This window comes from Alexandromys fortis, unplaced genomic scaffold, assembly GCF_014885135.2.
Source record: "Alexandromys fortis isolate MF-2015 unplaced genomic scaffold, M_Fortis_MF-2015_v1.1 scaffold_75, whole genome shotgun sequence".
Classification (NCBI taxonomy): domain Eukaryota; kingdom Metazoa; phylum Chordata; class Mammalia; order Rodentia; family Cricetidae; genus Alexandromys; species Alexandromys fortis.
In genome coordinates, this window is record NW_026067956.1 from 333,433 (window position 1) to 354,440 (window position 21,008).

General features: G+C 47.7%; 1 protein-coding gene across 6 annotated transcripts in view; it reads left to right on the top strand.

Moving 5' to 3' along the window:
* The window catches only part of Ptk2b (protein tyrosine kinase 2 beta), a 123,134-nt gene that overhangs the window by 49,019 nt on the left and 53,107 nt on the right, over window positions 1-21,008 (top strand). For 5 of the 6 annotated variants that reach the window (XM_050152136.1, XM_050152139.1, XM_050152140.1 and 2 more), the window contains exon 2: window positions 14,341-14,581. In XM_050152136.1, the coding sequence (XP_050008093.1) occupies window positions 14,378-14,581 (204 nt within the window). In that variant the 5' untranslated portion in view covers window positions 14,341-14,377. Of the gene's footprint in view, window positions 1-6,882; window positions 6,996-14,340; window positions 14,582-21,008 lie in introns of those variants that run through there. The other variant, XM_050152137.1, reaches the window with a different exon arrangement.

The window sequence follows — 21,008 nt, forward strand, 5'->3', positions numbered from 1 at the left end:
AGACACAACCTAGAATGATCCGGGAAGCAACTCTTATTTGAGGACTAGCCTCAATCAGATTAGCCTGGGACTTGTCTGTGTGGGGGTGTTTTAATGGTTAATTGATGCAGGAGGGGCCAGCACACTGTGGGCAGCCCCATTCCCTAGGCAGGCGGTCCTAAGCTTTATAAGAAAGCTAGCTGGGTATGAGCCTACCTACCAGCCAGCAAGCAGCATCCCCTATGGTGCCTGCCACACTTCTCTGGCAGTGACATTAGTTCCTTGGTTGGAGGTAATGCTGTGTGGAACAGCAAGCTCTGCCTTCAAATGCCTGCCTTAACTTTGCGCAATGATGGACCATGACCTGGAAAGTGTAAGTCGAATAAACCCCTCTGCCCCTGAAGTTGGTGTTTTGGTCAGTGTTATTATCACAGATATAGAAAAGAAAACTAGAACATGGCGTATGTTGCCCAAACCAGGTTAACAGGTATGAGTTGTTTAGTATTCAAAAAGCTTGCTCACTAGAAAGACAGTTCTGCGTAACTCACCCCAACCACACAAGTTCCTTCTTTCCTTCCTTCTTTCCTCCCTCCCTGCCTCCCTCCCTTCTTCCTTCCTTCCTTCCTCTCTGTAACAGCAGGCCGCTTGTTTGTCCTGGCCGCTTAGCCCCAAAATAATCACACAGAAACTGTATTAATTAAATCACTGCTTGGCCCATTAGCTCTAGCTTCTTATTGGCTAACTCTTACATATTTATTTAACCCATTTCTATTAATCTGTGTATCGCCATGTGGCTGTGTCTTACCGGCTAAAGTTTTGGCATGTCTGACTCTGGCGGAGGCTTCATGGCTTCTCTCTGAACTCACCTCCTCTCTCCCAGCATTCTGTTTAGTTTTTCCCACCTACCTCCGTTCCCCTATAGCTCTGCTATAGGCCCAAAGTAGTTCCTTTATTAACCAATGATATTCACAGCATACGGAGGGGAATCCCACATCACCTCCCTTCTCTCTCTCTCCCCCCTCCCTTTCTCACTTTTTTTTTTCCTAAAGGTCTCTTGGCTCCTTTTGAGGAGCTTATAGTTGGTTTCTTAACATTGTTTCCATTCGTGTTTTTAACCACAAGGGTTTCTCTATCTATTTTTAATTTCCTAGGTCTTTTCACACACAGATGCCATCCTGTTTGCTTGATGGGCATCTAGATTGCTGTTTTTATTCCATTCACATTGGAACGAAGGCTGATTGCTGTAGCATACAGATGGGGACATCATGCTGTTTGATGGTCTTGGTGTCTGTTTATATGATGCAGAGCTTTGGTGGAGGCAGGCAGGTGGGAGCTTGTTCAAGAGGATGTTTTTGTTGTTTTTAAGGTGGTAAGGGATGGGGAGGGCAATGTCCGTGCTGAATGTCTTGTGTTTCTATTTTCCAGTCTTGTTTTTTCTTTAAGTACTTGGATTCTCTTTTTATTACCATGTTTTGTTTATTAAATGCTCACATAAGACTCCTTAAGTAAAATTCTTTGTGTTCCTCTTATTGCACACCCCACTCTGCTGAAAGTCTGCGCTCCTTTCAGGAACACATAGTTAGCAAGAGATGAACTTATGGGGAGGATTTTTTTTTTTAAGCAGCATTGTAGGAGCCATGTCAGAAAAGCAATGTGCAACCAAGCTATTCTTTGACACACAGACACAGTCCAGAGGTGTGGACCCCAAAGTGGCGTCTAGACTGTGTATAGACTATGTGTGCTGGGTTAAGAAGGGAAAATGAGTTCTCATCTAGCTTCTGCCTCGTAAAAAAAAAAGGGGGGGGGGACTCTAGGGTGGCTGGCCTCAAATCAGTTTTCCTTATCCTCAAAGTGGCAGGGACATCTGCCTTGGGAGACCTTCGCGAAACAGTGAGATTGCAGACATCAGAAAAGGGAACCCTGTGCAGTCTAGAAGGTACCTCATCTAAGTACTTACCAACCAAAGAGGGAAAATATTTGAAAAATATGCTATTTGTTCTGAATATTTAGTTTCATTTCATTTTCTAACGTAATAGGATAAAATAATCATTGTGTATTGTTTGAGTGTATTGATTGCCTTGTATTAAGTATAGTAACCTAGAGAGGATTCAGCATCTACAGGGAGATATGTATAGGTCAGGTACAGGTGCCATGCCTTTTATAGGAGGGGTAAGAACATCCTTAGATGTCAACATCTGCAATGCCTTAGAATGAGTTCCTTGAGGACATTGAGGAATGCCTGCATGCAAAGATAAATATCCTTCCCCTCCCTCCTCCCGCCACTGTTTTAAATCTTGGCTGAAGGATTGGTTCATCTTTTACATGCAGTCCTATAACCACCTACATCTTATCTTCGTGGCTCTTCTCTCCTGGGCCTCAGGGATCTAGACCTTTGTCCCCTGTGTCAGAGGCCCCCTCACTCTATAACACAGCCTTTGTGGCCCTAATGGATAGAACCCAGCTATAGCCACATAGGTACAAAGCCCGGGTACAGTGCGGGGAGTTTTAGAGGTTTTCTACTTTAGTGCAACTGTGCACTAACTTCTGATAGACACATTACTGGCTCGGCCAGTGAATTACACCACAGTGAGTTTTAGCTTGCATTTCTAATCCACGGAGCTGCTAAGGCCAGTCTTCCCTCTGCCACGAGGGGAAGACTTTGCTTATTTAACTGTTTATGCAGGTTATTTCTATGTAGCTTAGGCTCGACTCAACTTGATAATCCTCTGGCATCTGTTCTTGAGTGCTGGGATTATAGCTGTGTGCTACTATGCCCCGCTTAATTAATTAATTAATTAATTTTTTTTTAATCAGTAAGAAGGGTTTATCCTATTTCACAAGTTAAACTTGCCTTGTCCTGCAAGTCTGTGGGTAATTTGAGAGTCCTTTTGTGTGTGTGCTTGTTAGTGTACAGGTGTGTGTACATGTGTGTGCACGCACACACACCTGTTATACACCTAGGAAGGTGGGGTCTGAGATGAAAACTCGTCCACCTCAGGTGTCATTTTCTGGGCGTTGTCTACCTTGTGTTTTGAGACAGAATCTCTCATTGGTTGGAACTCACCAACTAGGCTAGAATGTTTGGTTTGTCTCAGCAATGGGATTGCAGGCCGTATCATCACACACCTGGATTGTGTTTTTGTTGTTGTTGTTTTTAACACAGGCTCTGGGCATCAAACTCTGATCCTCATGCATGCAAGGCAAGTACTGTATTGACTGATTTATTCTCCCACCCTGCAAGAATCCTTTTTGGTGTGTCAGTAAATTCATCTCTCTCAATCTCAAGTTGATGATTCTCCTTTGATAGTCATAAGCTCTCTATGTGGAGTTACAGCTAGAACAATAGTCTCCCCCCACCAGATTCTTGTGGGCATTTGGTCAATAAGAACACACACACACAAACACACACACACACACACACACACACACACACACACACACACACACACCCTTATCATCTGGCCTTCTCATTAAGCTCTCAAGAAGATGGGGTAAGAACTCAGTCAAATGTCCAGACAAAACTCTGGTTGGTTACAGCTCAAGGCTTTTCTACCCAAGAACTTATTTATTTGTTTATTTATTCCACCTGTTTGAAAGTGGAGCAGTCAGGGAAGAGTTAAGTCTGGGCCAGAAGACGACAGAGAGTGTGGTTTCTGAACCGCCTTCCAGCACAGAGAGCAGCAAGCTCCTCTGAGGGTCTGCGGCTCGCCCTGTGTTTCCACGCACCTGGCACTTGTCTCTCCTGCAGTGCTGCGCAGAGAAACCACTGTGTGATCGAGGCTGAGTGTCAAAAGTCAGAGGTGGGCTGGCAGCTAGGGACCCTGAAAACTGTCTTCCTCGCCCCAACTCTTATACTCTCCAGACAGGGGAAGGTTGGACTGCACTCTCCTGAGCCAGCGGCACCAATTTCTCCCCAGTTCCGCTTTCAGAGGGATCATACCAGTAGTTGAAATTGGCCATGATGGAAATGGTCACACCAGAGAAGTTGGCACATGCTGTGAAACAAGGCATCCCTGTGCCCAGTACCTCAGCGCTCAGCCAGGCTTTCCTCTAACTGCTCCTGTTGCCTCTGAGGTCACACTATGAGGGAAGGAGCCCCCCACCCAGTCCCACAGTGGGGGCTCTCTGCTGGACCCTGGACTAGACACAAACCACACCCAAACACCTGTTTTCCCAGAGAGATCCTTTATTAGACGGGGAAGAGAAGTTAAAGTGGCTGCTTTCTGACTCAGCAGAAAACAGCAGCGGATGACCTTGCAGGGGTCATTTTTCCCCCCAGAGAGGGTTTCTCCGTAGCTTTTGGTTCCTGTCCTGGAACTAGCTCTTGTAGACCAGACTGGGCTCGAACTCACAGAGATCCGCCTGCCTCTGCCTCCTGAGTGCTGGGATTAAAGGCGTGCGCCACCACCACCCAGCTGCAGATGTAATTTTAAGAGGAAAAGAAGCTGAGGTCTGTGTGAGAACGGGCTAGGGTGTGGTGGTAAAGGAGCTGGGGGAGGGGGGTGAGGGAGAAGGGGAAGGGGCATTTTTCGTGGTGGATAAAGGACTGCCTCTGTGTAGAGAGGAGACAGACATGAACATAGGAAAATGGCGTTTATGAAGGTAAAAGGGAAAACCCTGTGTTAGGATGAGGTGTTTAATTTTAATTGGGCATATTAATTAGGTGAGCCAAAGGGGGCTTCTGATTGCTGGACCTTGATAGTCAGCCTCAGGAGGAAGAAGAGGCTAGATACTGGAATAGACCTCTGATGGCTAGCTTTAGGAATGTAATCTAATGGTTTTTAGCATGGCGGGGAAAGGGGGAAGGGCAAGGCCTGCCACAACCGAGTGGGCTAGTGTCCCTTCAGTGAGTGACCCTATTACCAGGCATGTGCTGATTAAAGATAAAGCCCTCCCCCACCATATGAAGTTCAAATTCTTTAATAACATGTTGTCATCTCCTGGGCTTGTTTCTCAGTGACCCTTCTCCCACTCTTATCCCCAGTCCAGTACGTCATTTTGTTTCTTTATCTTCTGGGTCATACTTTCCAGACTCCCAAAGTCCACTGGGCAGGTCCTGCTCAGGCTTTGTGTAGCAGAACACTTAGGGATGCTTTGGGGCCTGTATCATGCTGTGACAGGCGTGTGTGTATGTGTGTGTGTATATGTGTCTCTGTGTGTATGTATGTGTGTGTCTGTGTATATACATCTGTGTCTGTGTGTCTAAGTGTGTCTGTGCGTCTATGTGTGTGTGTCTGTATCTGTGTGTGTGTCTGTGTATGCTGTATCTGTATGTGTGTATCTGTGTGTGAATCTGTGTCTGTGTATATACGTCTGTGTCTGTGTGTCTATGTGTGTGTGTCTGTGTGTATGTCTGTGTGTGTCTGTGTATCTGTGCGTGAGTCTGTGTGTCTAAGTGTGTCTGTGTGTGTCTGTGTGTGTCTGTGTATCTGTGCGTGAGTCTGTGTGTATATGTCTATGACTACGTGTCTAAGTGTGTCTGTGTGTCTATGTGTGTGTCTGTGTGTATGTCTGTGTGTGTCTGTGTATCTGTGCGTGAGTCTGTGTGTATATGTCTATGTCTGTGTATCTAAGTGTGTCTGTGTGTCTGTGTCTGTGTGTGTCTGTGTATCTGTGCGTGAGTCTGTGTGTCTGTATCTTTGTGTGTGAATGTCTGTGTCTGTGTGTGTCACACATGCTAAATTCTCTCTTTTCTTTTCTGCTTGCCTCCATGTCATCAAGCCCTAAGGAGGGGGAAGAGGGAGAGGAGAGGAGGAAAGAAGATGAAAGAAAAGATGGTAAAAAAAAAAAAAAAAGAGTAGAAGGAGGGAAGGCGAGAAGGAAGGAGGAATGCCAGCCAAACAAGTAGATTGTGATTCTCAAACTTCATTATCCTTATTGCTATTATTATTTTGGTGTTTGTGCTTGTATGTCGCTGAGCATGTGTGTGCAGCTGTATGTGCTCATATGGGAACACCCATGTAGAAGCCAGAGGTCAACCTCAGATGCCATCCTATAGTACCCTTGGTATTTCTGAGGAAGGGTCTCTCACTGAACCTGGAGCTTGCTGACCAGGTTAGGCTGTGAGCCCCAGGGTCTTCCCATCTCTGCCTTCCCGGTGCTGGAACTTTAACTGTGTGTCTGGTATTGTATGTGGATTGAACTCAGATCCTCATGCTTGTGCTGCAAGCACCAACCGGGCTCTCTCCAGTTCCTGCGTGGCTTTAGGGGAGGTCTCATTCCACATCTCGCGCTTTTCCCTCCTCTCTCTGGGTGCTGGAATCACAGACAGGCATCACCGTGAGCGCTAGGGATTGTGGGAAGCAGCGGAACCCAGAGGTTAAACGGGAAGGAGATGAACCTGGTCAGCAGCAAGAACCAAGCATTGAGCTAATGGGGAGACCAGAGGTTCCCTTAACAGGAAAGTAAGGTGCTGTCTCTGCTGCTTTCCCTACCCTCCAGAGAGCCAGCCCAAGCCCGCTGACCCGTGGGGGAGGGGCAGGTGCTGGTAACAGAAGACTCCAAGTGGGTAATGGGTGTGGAGGTGGGGAGCTGAAAATGTGGTGGAGCCTCAAATGCTTTTTGAATTGCCCTGAATTATAGCTGCTAGTAATCACAGCCTTCTTGGTTCATTCCCTGAAAAGAAGGGAAGAGATTAACCAAATGACAGTCCAGGGGTCCTGGAGCTGTAGAACGCTGGCCCAGCAGGAACCCGGGGTCTGAAAGGACCAAAGTTAGTGTGTACAGCATGGAGCCCATGGGGCCCAGCCGTGCCCAGGAGCTCAAGAATGGCTCCCCAAGACTGCGAGGTCATTGCAATCAGCTAAGTGCCTGTGCCCAGCAGGCCCCACGATAGGAAAGGCCTGCCTTCCCCATTTTGTTGATGTGGAAACGGCCAGGGGAAGTGACTCAGAGACAGAGTGGAAACAAAGTATGTCTCTCGTGACATTCTGACTTCTGCTGGTCTGAGTGGCTGGCGCTTGGACTGTCTCCCGTGGGGTTTCCTTCCATGGAACATGCTTCTTCTGTGTTCTCAGGTCAGGCAGGGGAACTTGTGTGGGCAGAGCGGGAACTGGGGGTTGGGGAGGCTTTCCAGGAAGACAGATGGGCAGAAGAAGGCAAAGTTGGTTATGAAGGAAGTCTTTGCGCTGCAGAAACCGAGAGAGCTGTGGAGGCCACCTCTCTTATCACTGATCTGAATTTTGAAAATCGGGCCTTGCTGTTAAACTAGGTTTCCAGTTCTTTCTTAGGCTAATTTCCAGGGAGAGAAAGAGAGGGAGAGGGAGAGGGAGAGGGAGAGGGAGAGGGAGAGAGAGAGAGAGAGAGAGAGAGAGAGAGAGAGAGAGAGGGAGGGAATACATGTGCCAAGAACAGTATTGCAAAGCTTCTGATTCTTCAGAAAGATTGTGTAGATAGAAAACATTAGCTTTATATCCCAGTAGAGGAAACAGGGAGCTAGAAACATCACCTGGTTCAGATAGCATAACTGTAAGCTGCAGAGATCTCAGACCAAAATTACCAAAACATTACTGCTGGCATTTCATAAATGAATGACCACTATAAATTACAGGGGAGAATGTGTGATGTGAGAATTAGAGGCTATTTTTCAAACTTGAGTACATTAAACACCGGGAGTGGTAGCCAATTCCTGTGACCCCTGAACTCAGAATGCCAAGCAGGAGACTGTGCAGGTTTAAGGCTAGACTGGGCCATGTGTAAGTTCCAGGACATGCCTCAAACAAACAAAGAAACAAACAAAAGCATGGTAATACACACCCGTACTCCCAGATCTAGAGAGGTAGGGCTAGGAGGATCAAGACTCTGAGGTTGGAAGCTCCCTGATGGAGTTGGAGTCCCCAGCATCCTTGGGAAAAACTGAGCAAGGCTGTGTGTGTCTGTGATCACAGCATTGCGGGGGCAGAGACAAGTGTCCCAAGAGCTCACTAGACAGCTAACCTGTTTGACAATGTCCACCAGGCAGAGGACTTTCTTTCCCTGTGATTTGTGTCCCTTGATCCCTAAACCTTCCCTGGGCTGGGAACACAGAGCTTGGTTCTATGGCTAAGTCATCTGAAAGGAATTTAAATGCCACTTCAGTCCCGCCTCCTCTGGGCAGGTAGCTGGCTTGCCATTTGGGAAGAACATAATGGAGTTTCTTCCAGAAGATTATCAAGAACTCGGAGACTGCATAGCCCCTGGAGTACCCTTTGAAAGTTTGGACCAAAAAGTCCTTATGGCCAATCAAAATGTTTCCTGTTTTAATCTGGGCCCATTTCCTTGTGTTTGTTTTTCTTTGCCTGTGGTCTGGGCAGTTCTGGGGGCTTGGGAGGTGTGCTGAAGCCTAGGGTGGCTCGGAGCCAGAATTTCACTGGTGCCATGGTACAGACATGCCTTAGACAGCACTTGGAGGGCCGGGGACAGACCAGGACACAGGGTGGAGTGGTCACCAGGGCTAGGAGAGCCAAGAGGTCTGGAGAAAGGGTGGGACTTTGGCTCAAGAGCTGAGGGTCAGAGGACTTTGCCATCATTGAAAGCCAGAAACAGGCTAAGGCTACAGATGAGAAATTGGAGCCATCAGGAGAGGCTCAGCAAGTTTCATGGCCCGCGATGGGAGCCTCTGGCGGGATGTTCTCATCTTGTGCTGACTTGGAATTCAGGGATACACACTGGTAGCTTGAAATCAGCCATGGTGGGAATAGTTACACCATGGAGGGGGAGTAGATGGAAGACGAAAACTTTCCCCAGTAGAAGGAAAGCTTCAGGGAGAATGAACAAAATACAGAAATGGAGTAGTCACGTAAGAGTTTGGACTATCCCTATCTTGGCAAGGGACAGCCATGGGGCAGCTTCGTTTTGTGTCCTATTGTTAACAATGAGTTCTCATTACTTATCTTCCATCATCTTCTTGAGTCTTTTAGGAGGGACACAGGGTATTATTGTCTCCATGTTGGAGGTGGGGAAAAGTTAGGTTGTTTCATAGGATCTTGGAAATTGGGACAGGGACAGGGAGCAGGGGAGACTGGAGAGTCAAGGGTGAACCTCAGGCCATGAGGACTGGCTTCCCTAAATTATACCTTCCGGTCACTCTGCTTTGGAATAGTAATTCATTGTAGTTTGCTGTCTACTGAGGGGAGTCCAGGCTACAGTCGTGTGTTAAGAGAGATATGGGCACCGCCTTGTGGGTTGGGGTCTTTGGACTCAAATCCTAAGTTTTCCTTCTTGGTTCTCCTAGGCCCAGTAGAGACAATGTCTCACAGGGAGGCTCAGGATTGTTTCTGGGTTGGTAAATGCTGGCTGGCACATTTGTGCTTGTAGAGTTACTGTCACCCTTGGGGTGGTACTGCCTCTGTGAGTGCGTGTGTGCACATGTGTGTATGTGTGTGATGTTAGGGACTGAATCCAGATCCTTGAACATGCTGGACAAGAACTCCAGCCCTCAAGCTCACTTCTTAACAGGCATGAATTCTTGACCACCATCTTAAACCTTCTCAGATATTTTCCCACCTGTCAAATGGGCATCTTTGTTCCTGCCCATCTGTCAGGACTGGTAGGCAAAGTGTGTGTGTGTGTGTGTGTTAAGATTTTTCTAGAATCCATAGCCATTCTGGCAGTCCCTACTGCAAATGTATTTTCTCAGGGACAAAATGCAGAACTGAGAGACCCACAGGAGCCTAAAGGTAAAAGCAAATTGTGGGTGACCAGAATGACTTTGCTAAAATATTTCTGTCAGAGCTCCATAGGCCACAAGCCTGCTGGGCCAGGGGAAGCTGCTCAAGATCAGATAGCCACATCCTCTGGGCTTACAGGCAATGTATGACTTGCCAGCTGGTGTGGGTGCTGGTCGGTAAGAGGTAAACTATTCATATTTGGTCATGGTCAGGAAGGGGGACAAGATGTTCATTGAGCTAGACACTGTTTGGTCAAGTTGGGAGATGGGTGTGGTTCTCAGGTTCATCATGCTGTGGTTTCCTATTGGTATACTGTTTAAATATATTTATACTTGATTTTTAAGAGTAGTTTTAGGCTTACAGCTAAATTGCAGGAAGTATAAAGAATTCCCATAATGCTGCCCATTGCCACATGAGCAGCTTTTCCTGTGACCAGCATCTCACACCAAGATGGGATGGTCATTCCGGCCAGTGAAGATCTGCTGGTGCCGCTGTGGCCTTCTCTGCAGTTTAACGTCAGAGTTCACCCTTCACATGCCTCCTGTGAGAGAGACAGGTGGGGAAAGCCCCTTACCTGCCATTATGGAATCACAATGAATATTTCCATTGTCCTGGCATCCTCTGAGTTGTCTGTTCATCCCTCCCCCTCGACTCACGTCAGCAACTGCCAGTCTTAAAACTCTCTCCAGACTTTTCCTTTTCCACAATTGGAGCCACAGAGGATGTAGGTCGAGTCTTCTCCCACTTAAAAAACATATCTGTTTAGCAGGGTATGGGACCATCTTGGATCCCAGCACTTAGGAGGCTGAGGCAGGCAGATCTCTGCTAGTCTGAGGTCAGGTTGGCACGCATACTGAGACCCTGTCTCGAAGAAAAATAAAAAGACTTAAGGTTCTTCCATGTATCTCATGGTTTGACAACTCTTCTCTCTTTGTGTGCGTTTGTGTAGGTGTGCGTGCACATGTTCATATAAAGGAGGGTGGCACATGTGTGTGGGAGTATGTATGTACCAGTGTGCATGTGAATAGAGAGATTTGATCCTAACAATGGAGTATCATCTGCCTTCTTTAAAACGAGGTCTCTCATTGGCCTGGAACTCACCAAGTAGGCTAATCTGACTGGCCAGTAAACCCCAGGGATCTTCCGGCATATCCATTCATCTTGACTAGTTCCACACTTTGGCAATTACCGATGAGTGTAACATGAGAGCCTGCTTGTTGGGGTTTCTGTCCTGCCTGGTTCCCACAGTTGTTAGGTCCCAAGGAATCACACAGAAGGTCTACATAAGTTATAAAACTGATTAGCCCATTAGCTCAGGCTTCTTATTAATTCTTATAACTTATATTAACCCATTATTCTAGTATATGTTAGCCACATGGTTCAGCAGGAGAGGTCACATCCTGCTTCTTCAGTATCTGGACAGGACTGCAAGAAGAGCTTCCTTCTTCCCAGAATACTCCTGTTCTCATTGCCCCGCCTCTACTTCCTGTCTGGTTGTCCTGCCTATACTTCCTGCCTGGATACTGGCTGGTCAGCATTTATTTAAAATATAATTGACACTAGGATTTCTGTTTCTATTGGCTCATGCTGCTCTAACAAGACAGGCTGACTCCCAAACACAAAACGTTTGGGGGCTAAAAGGCAAGGTTGAGGTGCCAGCATGGTCAGGTTTGGGTGAGGCCCACTTCTTGGGTACACATGGTTGACCTCTTGCTGTGGCAGAAAGAGGGTGACAAAGCTCCCTCAGGTTCCTTTTGAAAGAACCCTAATCCTACTCACTGGGGCTCGACAGCCCAACATTCCTACCTCCTTATAACAGCATCTTGGGGGTTAGAATCTGAGCATATGAACATAAAAGTTGTTGCAAGCATTCAATGCTCTGCAGGTAAGGTCAGGTCCCTGGGGTCGAATGTAATAGGTCACTCCACTTCCCCGCTCAGATGCCAGTCTCAGAATCTTCCTCGTGACAGCCTTGAACAAATTACAAATTACAACATACAAATAGATGTCTGTCAGACATAACAGACCCTGCAGCCGGCAGGCCAGCACTACTTGTTGAATTCTATGCAGTTGTTTCGTTGCATTCCCGACTAGGACTATGCTGTTTAGGGACAAAGCATGTTCCTCTTCTCAGTCCTAAAGCAGCGTTGCCAGCATCCCTTCTGGATCCCCTCAGGCCTTGCCTCTTCAGTGTTCCCCCTCATCTGCAGCTGCCAGCTCTGCACCATTGCAGAAAGGTCTTCTGACCTCTCCCTTGTGCAGAACTGACTGGAAATGCCGGGGACACTGAGCGTGAGAAGTGGGAATAGATGCTCCCAGATACCCCTCTTTCCGAGTGAGATATGTTCCATTGGGGCCCTCCAGTTCCGAGCAGGTTGAAATTGGACTTCCTCAAAGGCACCCTCAGTGCCCATCTTTGTCTGTCCCCCTTCCATATGACATTGTTATCATATTTCCAGGGGTGCTTCCTGCAGAAAACCCTCAGATAACCTCTGGATTCCTTCTAGATCAAGGAGAATTCAGAAAGATTGATAGCAGAGCAGGACACTAGGGTCCAGAATGCATAGATAGAAAAGGGTGTGCAAATACAGATAGACACCTAGAACACAGACACAAGTTCTCCTCTCTGTCAGTATCATCCCAAGCTGTAGCTGCCCTTGTGAGCACTGCGCCTTCTGCTCCCCGTTTCTGCCTGCCCTGACCTAAGAGGCATGTCTTGTTTCTTTCCACATCCTATGCCACCTCCTTTGTCCCTTCCTAAATGAATCTCTTTATTGTTGTTGTTGTCGTGTGTGTGAATGTTATAGGTACACTTTTGTGGGGGTCTGTACACATGTACATGTGGGGTATGTGTATGTGTGCGCACAAGTAGAGGTCAGAGGTAAACTTCGAATGTCTTCCTCGTTCACTCTCCATCTTATTCCTGGAGACAAGCTCTCTTGTTGAATGAAGAGCTCGTGGTTCAACTAGACTGGCCAGCAAGCTCCAGGGCCCAGCCTGCTTCTCTCCTGCTGCCCCCAGTGCTGGGGTTATGGGAGCGCACTACCATGCCTGGCTTTTACGAGGGTGCTGGGACTCTTAACTCAGGCACTCATCTTTGCACAGAAACCATCTGATTGACGGAGTCACCTTCCCAGTCTCTTATTTTGTTTTAAAGGTATAGTTCCTTAGCATTAATGACTGATCAACTTTTCCCTGGTACCAGGCTCAATATAAATAAATAAATAACCATAGGCCATGTTCTGCTTCTAAAACACTCGATTCTGTATTTGTAATACTGCCAGCTCTATTGTGTGTGTCCCCCCACCCCGCCCCCTGCCCCCATTCCTGGTCTAGGCAATTCCCCCTAAAGCCACACTCATGTGAGAAGGGGCACCTTTTGTCTCTGCATCTCAGTACTAGGGCCTAGCTCATTCTGGAACATGCTGGATGTCGTTTGTTTTGAGACAAGTCTCTGTAGCCCAGGCTGGCCTCACATTTATGGCAATCTCTCTTCTCCGGCCGGCTCCCCAAATGCCAGAATGACAGGTGGGAACCATCATGCCCAACTTCAGAGTGATTGTTTGAGAAAAATTTTGGAAATTAAGAACACCAAGTCCTGATCACAGATGCACTCGTTGCCGGCACTGGGGACAGAGCTTGGGAGTATGTAGGGGACCTCTGGACGAGCCTCAGCGAATGTCGCCGATGCAGTTACAACTTTCTTCCCTTGCTTTAAAATCTCACTGATGTCATTTTTATCGTGTGTGTGTGTAGTCATGCGCATGTGCATATGCAGGCGCGCATGTCAGAGTACGACCGCTTTCTGGAGTCAGTTCTCTCATGCCGCCTTGTGGGACTGAGGATGGAGCATGTGGCACGGCTTCCGATAAGCAGAGTAAGTCCTTGATAGTTCTGTGGCCTGCAGAGGCTAGGGTCAGCACAGCTGAGATTTGGGGTGAGTTACTGTTTAGAAGGATTCTTACACTTTACAAGGGTTCGTAGTTTACTTCTGTGTCAAGCCAGGCTGTTGTCACTACTGGCTGCATCACGCAGAAGCCCAGGCTAGCCCCATCGGTCATGCAAAACAACTTTCCACACCAAACAGTGGGGAGTGGGGGCTTCCCCCCTTGCCGGACCTTCCTGTGATGCTGAATACTCTACATGATGAGTTTCTATGAGATCCAAGCATCCTACATGAAAATCCTTACTTGTATTAAGGTTGTGGGCAGACCAGCCAGCTAATAGCCTGGTCGTGATCTGGGCACTCTGCCATCTTCTTTGTTCAATCCATTGGGGCCACCTAGTCCCAAGTTCTGTTTCTTCTCAGATTTTCCTCCCCGCTCCTGTTCCCCCCCTCCCATTTGTCAGTGTCTCCCTCCCTACCTTTTCTGCTCTGCTGTGTCATGCTGCAGCCGCCTCCTCCGACAGCTGCTGCATGTGCTAAGTGTAGGCCTCTTGCCTGGCAGCCAGTGTCAGAGGAGAACAGGGCGGGAGACAGGTCCCCTAGAAGACAGAGCCTCGAGTCTGGACTTTATACCTGGATATTTGGCAACTGACTCCTCCACCCCACAGCCTCCCCAGTCGAGGCAGCCGGGGGCCTTTTCAGGGAATTTTCAGGACCAAGAGAACAGGCTGTTGCCTCGGTCATGGAGCTTAGGGGTGTGCCAGCCTGGGGGATGAGGCCTGTGGCTTTTAGGAGCTCACTCTGGGGCTGTCTCTGCTGTCTCTGCAGGACTGCAATGTGCCGGCCCTAGCTGCTGCCTGAGAGGATGTCCGGGGTGTCTGAGCCCCTGAGCCGAGTAAAAGTGGGCACGTTACGCCGGCCCGAGGGCCCCCCGGAGCCCATGGTGGTGGTCCCAGTCGATGTCGAGAAGGAGGACGTGCGCATCCTCAAGGTCTGCTTCTACAGCAACAGCTTCAATCCAGGCAAGAACTTCAAGCTGGTCAAATGTACAGTGCAGACGGAGATCCAGGTAAGTGTGGAGGATGCTCTTTCCTGAGCTAGTCTGGCCCTCCTACGTCCTGGGCAGGGAAGCAGTCCTTCTTGAGCCCAGAGGGCGGCTCTTCTAGCTCTCTCTAGGCAGGGGGCAGGTTGGCACCAGGAGAGATGTTTTCAGCTTGCTGTGCCAGCCTCCTCCAGCTGTGCAGGATCACAATGTCCTGGCTGATTTTATCCTGTATTTATTGAGCACTTACTGTATGAGTCTGTCTTGTCGGTCTCTCAACATACGTGATATATGCCTGTAGTCCAGAAGAGGGCACCAGACCTCATTACAGATGGTTGTGAGCCACCATGTAGTTGCTGGGAATTGAACTCAGGACCTTTGGAAGAGCAGGCAATGCTCTTAACTGCTGAGCCATCTCTCCAGTCCCCTCCTCCCATGGTTTCTGATGAGAAAGTGTGAGCCCGTTCGAGAGGAAGCCCTGCCCACCTTACAGGAGGGACTTTTCCTCCCTCCTCGTCTGACACTAGAGTCTCGCTCGAGGGAGGTACCATTTCTGTACATAGCTGATGCCAGCCACTGCTAGCTCAACTCATCTGTTTACCATCCAAAAGTTAACATGATTTCCAAGGGGAGGAAATGGTGGACGGTGGCGAGAAGGCTGTCTCAGTGAATAAGCGGGCTTCACACGCAGCATGAGATATATTTATAGATGTCCAAAGGAAAGGTGGCCACAGTAATGGGAGGTGTAGAACACTCACCTGGGCAATCTGGAGGTGGGCAGGAGCTAGGGAGTGGCATAGAGTTGCTGTTGGCTTGGTTTCTAGGCAGGGTCTCACTGCATAGCCCAGGCTGGCTTCACACTCACTCCGTAGCCCAGACTAATCTTGAACTCAGGATCCCTGTGCCTCAGCCTCTCAAGTGCTGGTTTTACAAATGTACAGGATCCACACATAGTTCTGAAGCAGGGCAGTTCTTCCTGGGGGTTGTGTGATGGCTCTGCAGGTACTTATTTTTTTTATTGATTTTTTATTGGGTTCTACATTTTTCTCTGCTCCCCTCCCTGCCTCTCCCTTCCCCCTTCAACCCTCCCCCAAGGTCCCCATGCTTCCAATTTACTCAGGAGATCTTGTCTTTTTCTACTTCCCTTGTAGATTAGATCTATGTAAGTCTCTCTTTGTTGTCTAAGTTCTCTGGGATTGTGGTTTGTAAGCTGGCTTTCTCTGCTTTATGTTTAAAAAACCACCTATGAGTGAGTACATGTGATAATTGTCTTTCTGGGTCTGGGTTATGTCACTCAAAATAATGTTTTCTAGCTCCATCCATTTTCTTGAAAAATTCAAGTGTCGTTATTTTTTCTGCTGTGTAGTATTCCATTGTGTAAATGTACTACAGTTTCCTCATCCATTCTTTGGTCGAGGGGCATGTAGGTTGTTTCCAGGTTCTGACTATGACAACAAAGCTGCTATGAACATGTTGAGCACATGTCCTTGTGGCATGGTTGAGCATCCTTTGGGTATATACCTCAAAGTGGTATTACTGGGTCTTGAGGAACGTTGTTTCCTAATTTTCTGAGACTAGAGTCTCAGTTAGATTCGCCACACTGAATCCAAAGGGGTTGTACCAGCTTGTATTCCCACCAGCAATGCAGAAGTGTTTCCTTTTCCCAACAACCTCTCCAGCATAAGTTTTCATCAGTGTTTTTGATCTTGGCCATTCTTACAGGTGTAAGATGGAATCTCAGAGTTGTTTTGATTTGCATTTCTCTAATGACTAAGAATATTGAACATTTCCTTAAGATAAGATCTGCAGGTATTTAAGGTCAGAGTGTACAGCAGGCCTATGGGAAGGGCAGTAGACCCAAGCACAAGAAGAGCTAAGAGTGTCTGAAGGGGCACAGGGACAGTGGGGATAATTCTCTTCTGGGAACTTATACTCAAGCCTTTTGACTTTTTCTGCTCAAAATGCTTTCTATGGGTAAAACATCACCTTCTAATGTCATTTTGTCATTACAATCTGTGACTTTAAAGCCCCTTGGCCTTCAGTCAAGTGAAGCTCTATCTGGGTTGCTTGTGTGGGCTTGGACCTGAGTACTTAATGAATCTGTGTGCAGATTCTCCCAATGGGAGCCTGCCCAGCTTTTGCTCCACTGGAAGGACTAGAGATGATAGCTGAAAAGTACCTAGCACATAGTAGGTCCCAGAACCAGAACTGTTGGTCATATGATAGGTGAGGAATATCTAGCGCATAGTAGGTCCCAGAACTAGAACTGTTGGTTGTATGATAAGTGAGGAATACCTAGCACATAGTAGGTCCCTGGACCCAGAACTGTTGTTTATATGATAGGTGAGGAGTACCTAGCACATAGTAGGTCCCTGGACCCAGAACTGTTGGTTATATGATAGATGAGAAGTATCTAGCACATAGTAGGTCCCTGGAAGCAGGACTGTTGGTTGTCTGTCCTGTCATTGCCCTGCACAGCTATGTCTGAGAGCTGCTAATTTCCGAGAGGGGGGGAAACATCTGTTTTTTATTTATCCACTCATATGTCTTATTTTCAAATTGAGACAATGACTACATTTGCACTATAAAACAGCACATGGTGTTCTGCAAGGAGTATGCCCCAGGGTTGGGGGTGTGGCATAAGAGATTACTTACCTGGCATAAGAGATACTGGTTTCTATCTCTAGTACTACAAAATGAAGGAGGAAAGAAGGAAGGGAAGGAGAAAGGAAAGGAGGGAGGGAGGGAGGGAGGGAGGGAGGGAGGGATGAAGAGAGGTAAGAATGGGAGGGAAGGAAGGAGGGAAGAAAGAGGAAAAAGGGGATAGAAGCAGGTGGGCTTGGAGAAGAGATTTATGCTCAAAGATGCTTGGGAAATGCTTGGTTAGACAATGTCCAGGACTGGATTGTGGCTCAGCGGTAGGGCATTTTCCTATAACAGGGAGACCCTGGGTCCTATCCTGAGAGCATACCCACCCCCAGCCCTACCCTGCACATCACAAGCACGTTCTTCTACAAGCAAGACTTCTCAGAACCCTCAGTGGGCTGTTTTGCCTGATGAATTACAAAGACAGGGCTACAATGTGGCATTTTTCATTTGCCTAAAGAAATCCTCTTTTTGAATGTAGGGCCTGTTAATTTTGTGGCAAGCCTAACGCATGTTTTCCCCACACTGTGACCCCGAAACTCTGTACCAGAGCAGAAGAGACTGAGAGAGGAAGAGTTGTGGGAGATGGGCTGTGGGGGCGGGTAGCTACAGTGGGAGGGAAACGTGGACTTGGACGAACAGAGTGTTCTTAGGAACAGATAAGTCAATAGATATGTGGCCATCAGGAAGGTGAAGTCAACAGAAACTGATCACTAATTAAATGTGGGGAGGGAATGAAAGGAAGGAGACAGATGACTCAGACTCTGGCTTGGGCAGCAGAATGCTGGCATCATGTGCTGGGATGAGAGAGGAAGCACATCCTCAGATTTCAGCCTCGTGTGCTGTGTTTGGAATCCCGAGATTTCAGCCTCGTGTGCTGTGTTTGGAATCCCGAGATTTCAGCCTCGTGTGCTGTATTTGGAATCCTGAAATTTCAGCCTCGTGTGCTGTGTTTGGAATCCTTTGGAAACACCCCCATGGAGGAAGGCGGGCCTGCAGCTCAGAAAGACAGCACCTAGACAAGAGGATCTGGGTACCGCCACGCAATGGGTGGCGTTCCAGAACACCATCTGTGAAGAATGAGCCAAGCAGGAGAAGGGTTCCAGTTAGGGTTCCAGAAGCCAGATTTCAAAGAGCTGAGGGAGAAAGGGTGGCAAAGAAAAGAGAAATCAACAGAGGCCGAGGGAGCCCAGGACAGGAGTAGTTGGCAGTGTGGGATGATACTAAAGAAAGTCTTCAGATAAAGCCAATAATAGACTCACTGTCTTCAGGACTGCATGTCATTGATGACAATTTTTTTCTGGGCAGTTTCAGCACAGGAGGCCTTTGGCACACGGAGAGAGAATTAGCCAATATGGCAGAGCACTTCTGAACATGAAAGGAAGGAAAGAGGGAAGACAGTAACACCGTTACCAGCAAAGGGTTATCACACAGTCTTAAACTGAGAAGGCGCATGGCAGGTTTGAGGCCCCGAGTGCCCCCAAATGGACAGTTAAACCCATGTTAATAACTTTATTTTAACCCCATCTCGTGGGAAACATTGATATAATGTATGATGTGAAATTACTATTTTAAAGGCCGATGTAGGTTACAGGGTGGAGATGGGAGGGAGGCAAGTAGGGCTGTAGGCAGAGGTCTGGGGAGAGATGGTAAGGGCATCGCCATGGATATGATAATACTGATGATGGTAGGGATGATGGCAGTGGTGGTGGGGTGGTGATGGTGATGATGGTGATGGTGATGATGGTTGTGATGGGGTATTGATATTGGCGATGGTGGTAGTAGTGATGATGGTGCTGATGATGGTAGTAGTATTGGTGATGATGGGGTGGTGGTCCTGGTAATGGTGGTGGTGGTGGTGATAGTCAAAATGGTGTTAGCAGGGATCGTGGTGACAGTGGTAACAATAGTAGTGATAGCAGTGACTGTGATGGTGATGATGGCGATGAAAATGGTGGTGGCATTGGTAGCGGTGATGAATGCAATAATAGAAGAATTTTCGTTTGATAGAAGCCAACCCCCACACACATGTTATCTCACTGACTTCTCCAAAGGCCCCTCTGAAGCACATACTGTTATTATCGCAACTTTCTATTTAAGGCAACTCGGCGCAGAGGAGTTAAGCAAATTGTTAGCTAAGTGGTGGGTTTTGTTTTCAAACCCAGATAATCCACCTCCAGAGTGCACACTCTTAACCAGTTCAGTCTACAGAAAGAACGGACTGCAACTCAGAAAACAGAGGGGTTGGAAGGGAGAGGCTCCAGCGATGGATCAGAAATGCAAGACCACGGAGGAAACATGAAGAGCTGCAGCCAGCCTCAGGTAGACAAGACTCCATTCCCTGAGATCAACACTGGAGGAAACGGGCTGGGGAGCGGGGCATCCTCCACCCAGTTTTGTCTCTTTGAGTGTAGTTGAGGGGCCTTCCTAGTTTCAAGTGGCAACAGTGAAAACGCCATTGGTAGCTGATTCTGGAAAGCGCTTGGTAAAGAATTTGGACTGGTCAGGCTGTAGATGGTAACTGAATGGAACCCTGACTGTGGATCAGAACACACAGAAAAGCATCCTGCATATTCTCTCTTTCATCCCACAAATATTGTTGGGTGCCTCCAGTGCCTGGCACCTGCACATGGAACACTGGCACTCTCCAAACCTGGGTGAATTCCCTGTTCTTGTAGGGCTTCCCGACCAAGGCTATGATATTGACTCATGCCCATGAATGAATCTTTAAAACACAATGCAAAAGTGGTTTGATAGATAGAAACAGAACCTGGGCAAGCGTGCAATGCAGAAGACCACCTTGATCCAGGTACCAAGGACCAATTTTGCTCAGTGCCTAATTGAGTACATAGTCCCTGGGGATAGGGCCCAGGCCCAGCATCCTTGCCTTGGATTCTCCTGAAGTTACTGGTCTCTTCCTCCCCTGATTTCTAGCCCTATGCTCTCCTCCACCGTTATGTGGTCTTCAGAGAATTTTTCTGTTTCACTCTATGTCTCGTCACCATCCTCCCAGTGCTCAAAATGCTGCCAGCCCTTTCCAACTTGCCAAGCACATCTTCCTCTGTAAGAGCAGTGCCGCAGCTCCAACCTCTCTCTTAGCTGTGTGTGATGCAGCAGACGCAGCAGAGACTTGCTCCGCACAATGCAAGTTGGTATTGTGGTTCCACAGGATACATACTGCAGCAGACTACAAATTTAAAGTTTTTTTTTAAATTTTATTTATATTTTACATACATTGGAGTTTTGCCTGCACCTTTGTGAGAGGGAGTCGGATCCGCTGGAACTGGAGTCACAGCTGTGAGCTGCCATTTGGGTGCTGAGAATTGAACCCCGGTCCTGTGGGAGAATAGTCAGTGCTCTTACCTACTGGGCCATCTCCAGCCCCAGCGATTGCAAGTTTTTAATCTAGATTCTCATCTTCCTTCTGTATAAATGTGAATGCCTCACCACCTTCTCTCTGTGCGGAAACAAAGCTATGGCAAAGCAGGCGTGGCAGGGCTTATCTATGATTCCAGCTCTCCAGAGGCAGAGGCAAAAGGATGGTGAGTTCCAGGCCAGCCTGGGCTACACAGTGAGACCCTATCTTTAGAACAGAACAGGTCTGAAAATAATCACCGGTCTTGGTGCCTGGTCTTCGCAGAGAGGAGGCAGCTAAAAAGACCGTCAGTGCTTGGATGAGAAGTGTGTTCTACCCTTCCCCCAAAGGGAATCCTCACTTCCCTTTGCTTTGGTAGTCACAGAAAATTGTGTTCATTGGGAGCTGACTCTCTGTGGCAGGTGGAGGCCATGGAGGCTTATGTCATTGTAT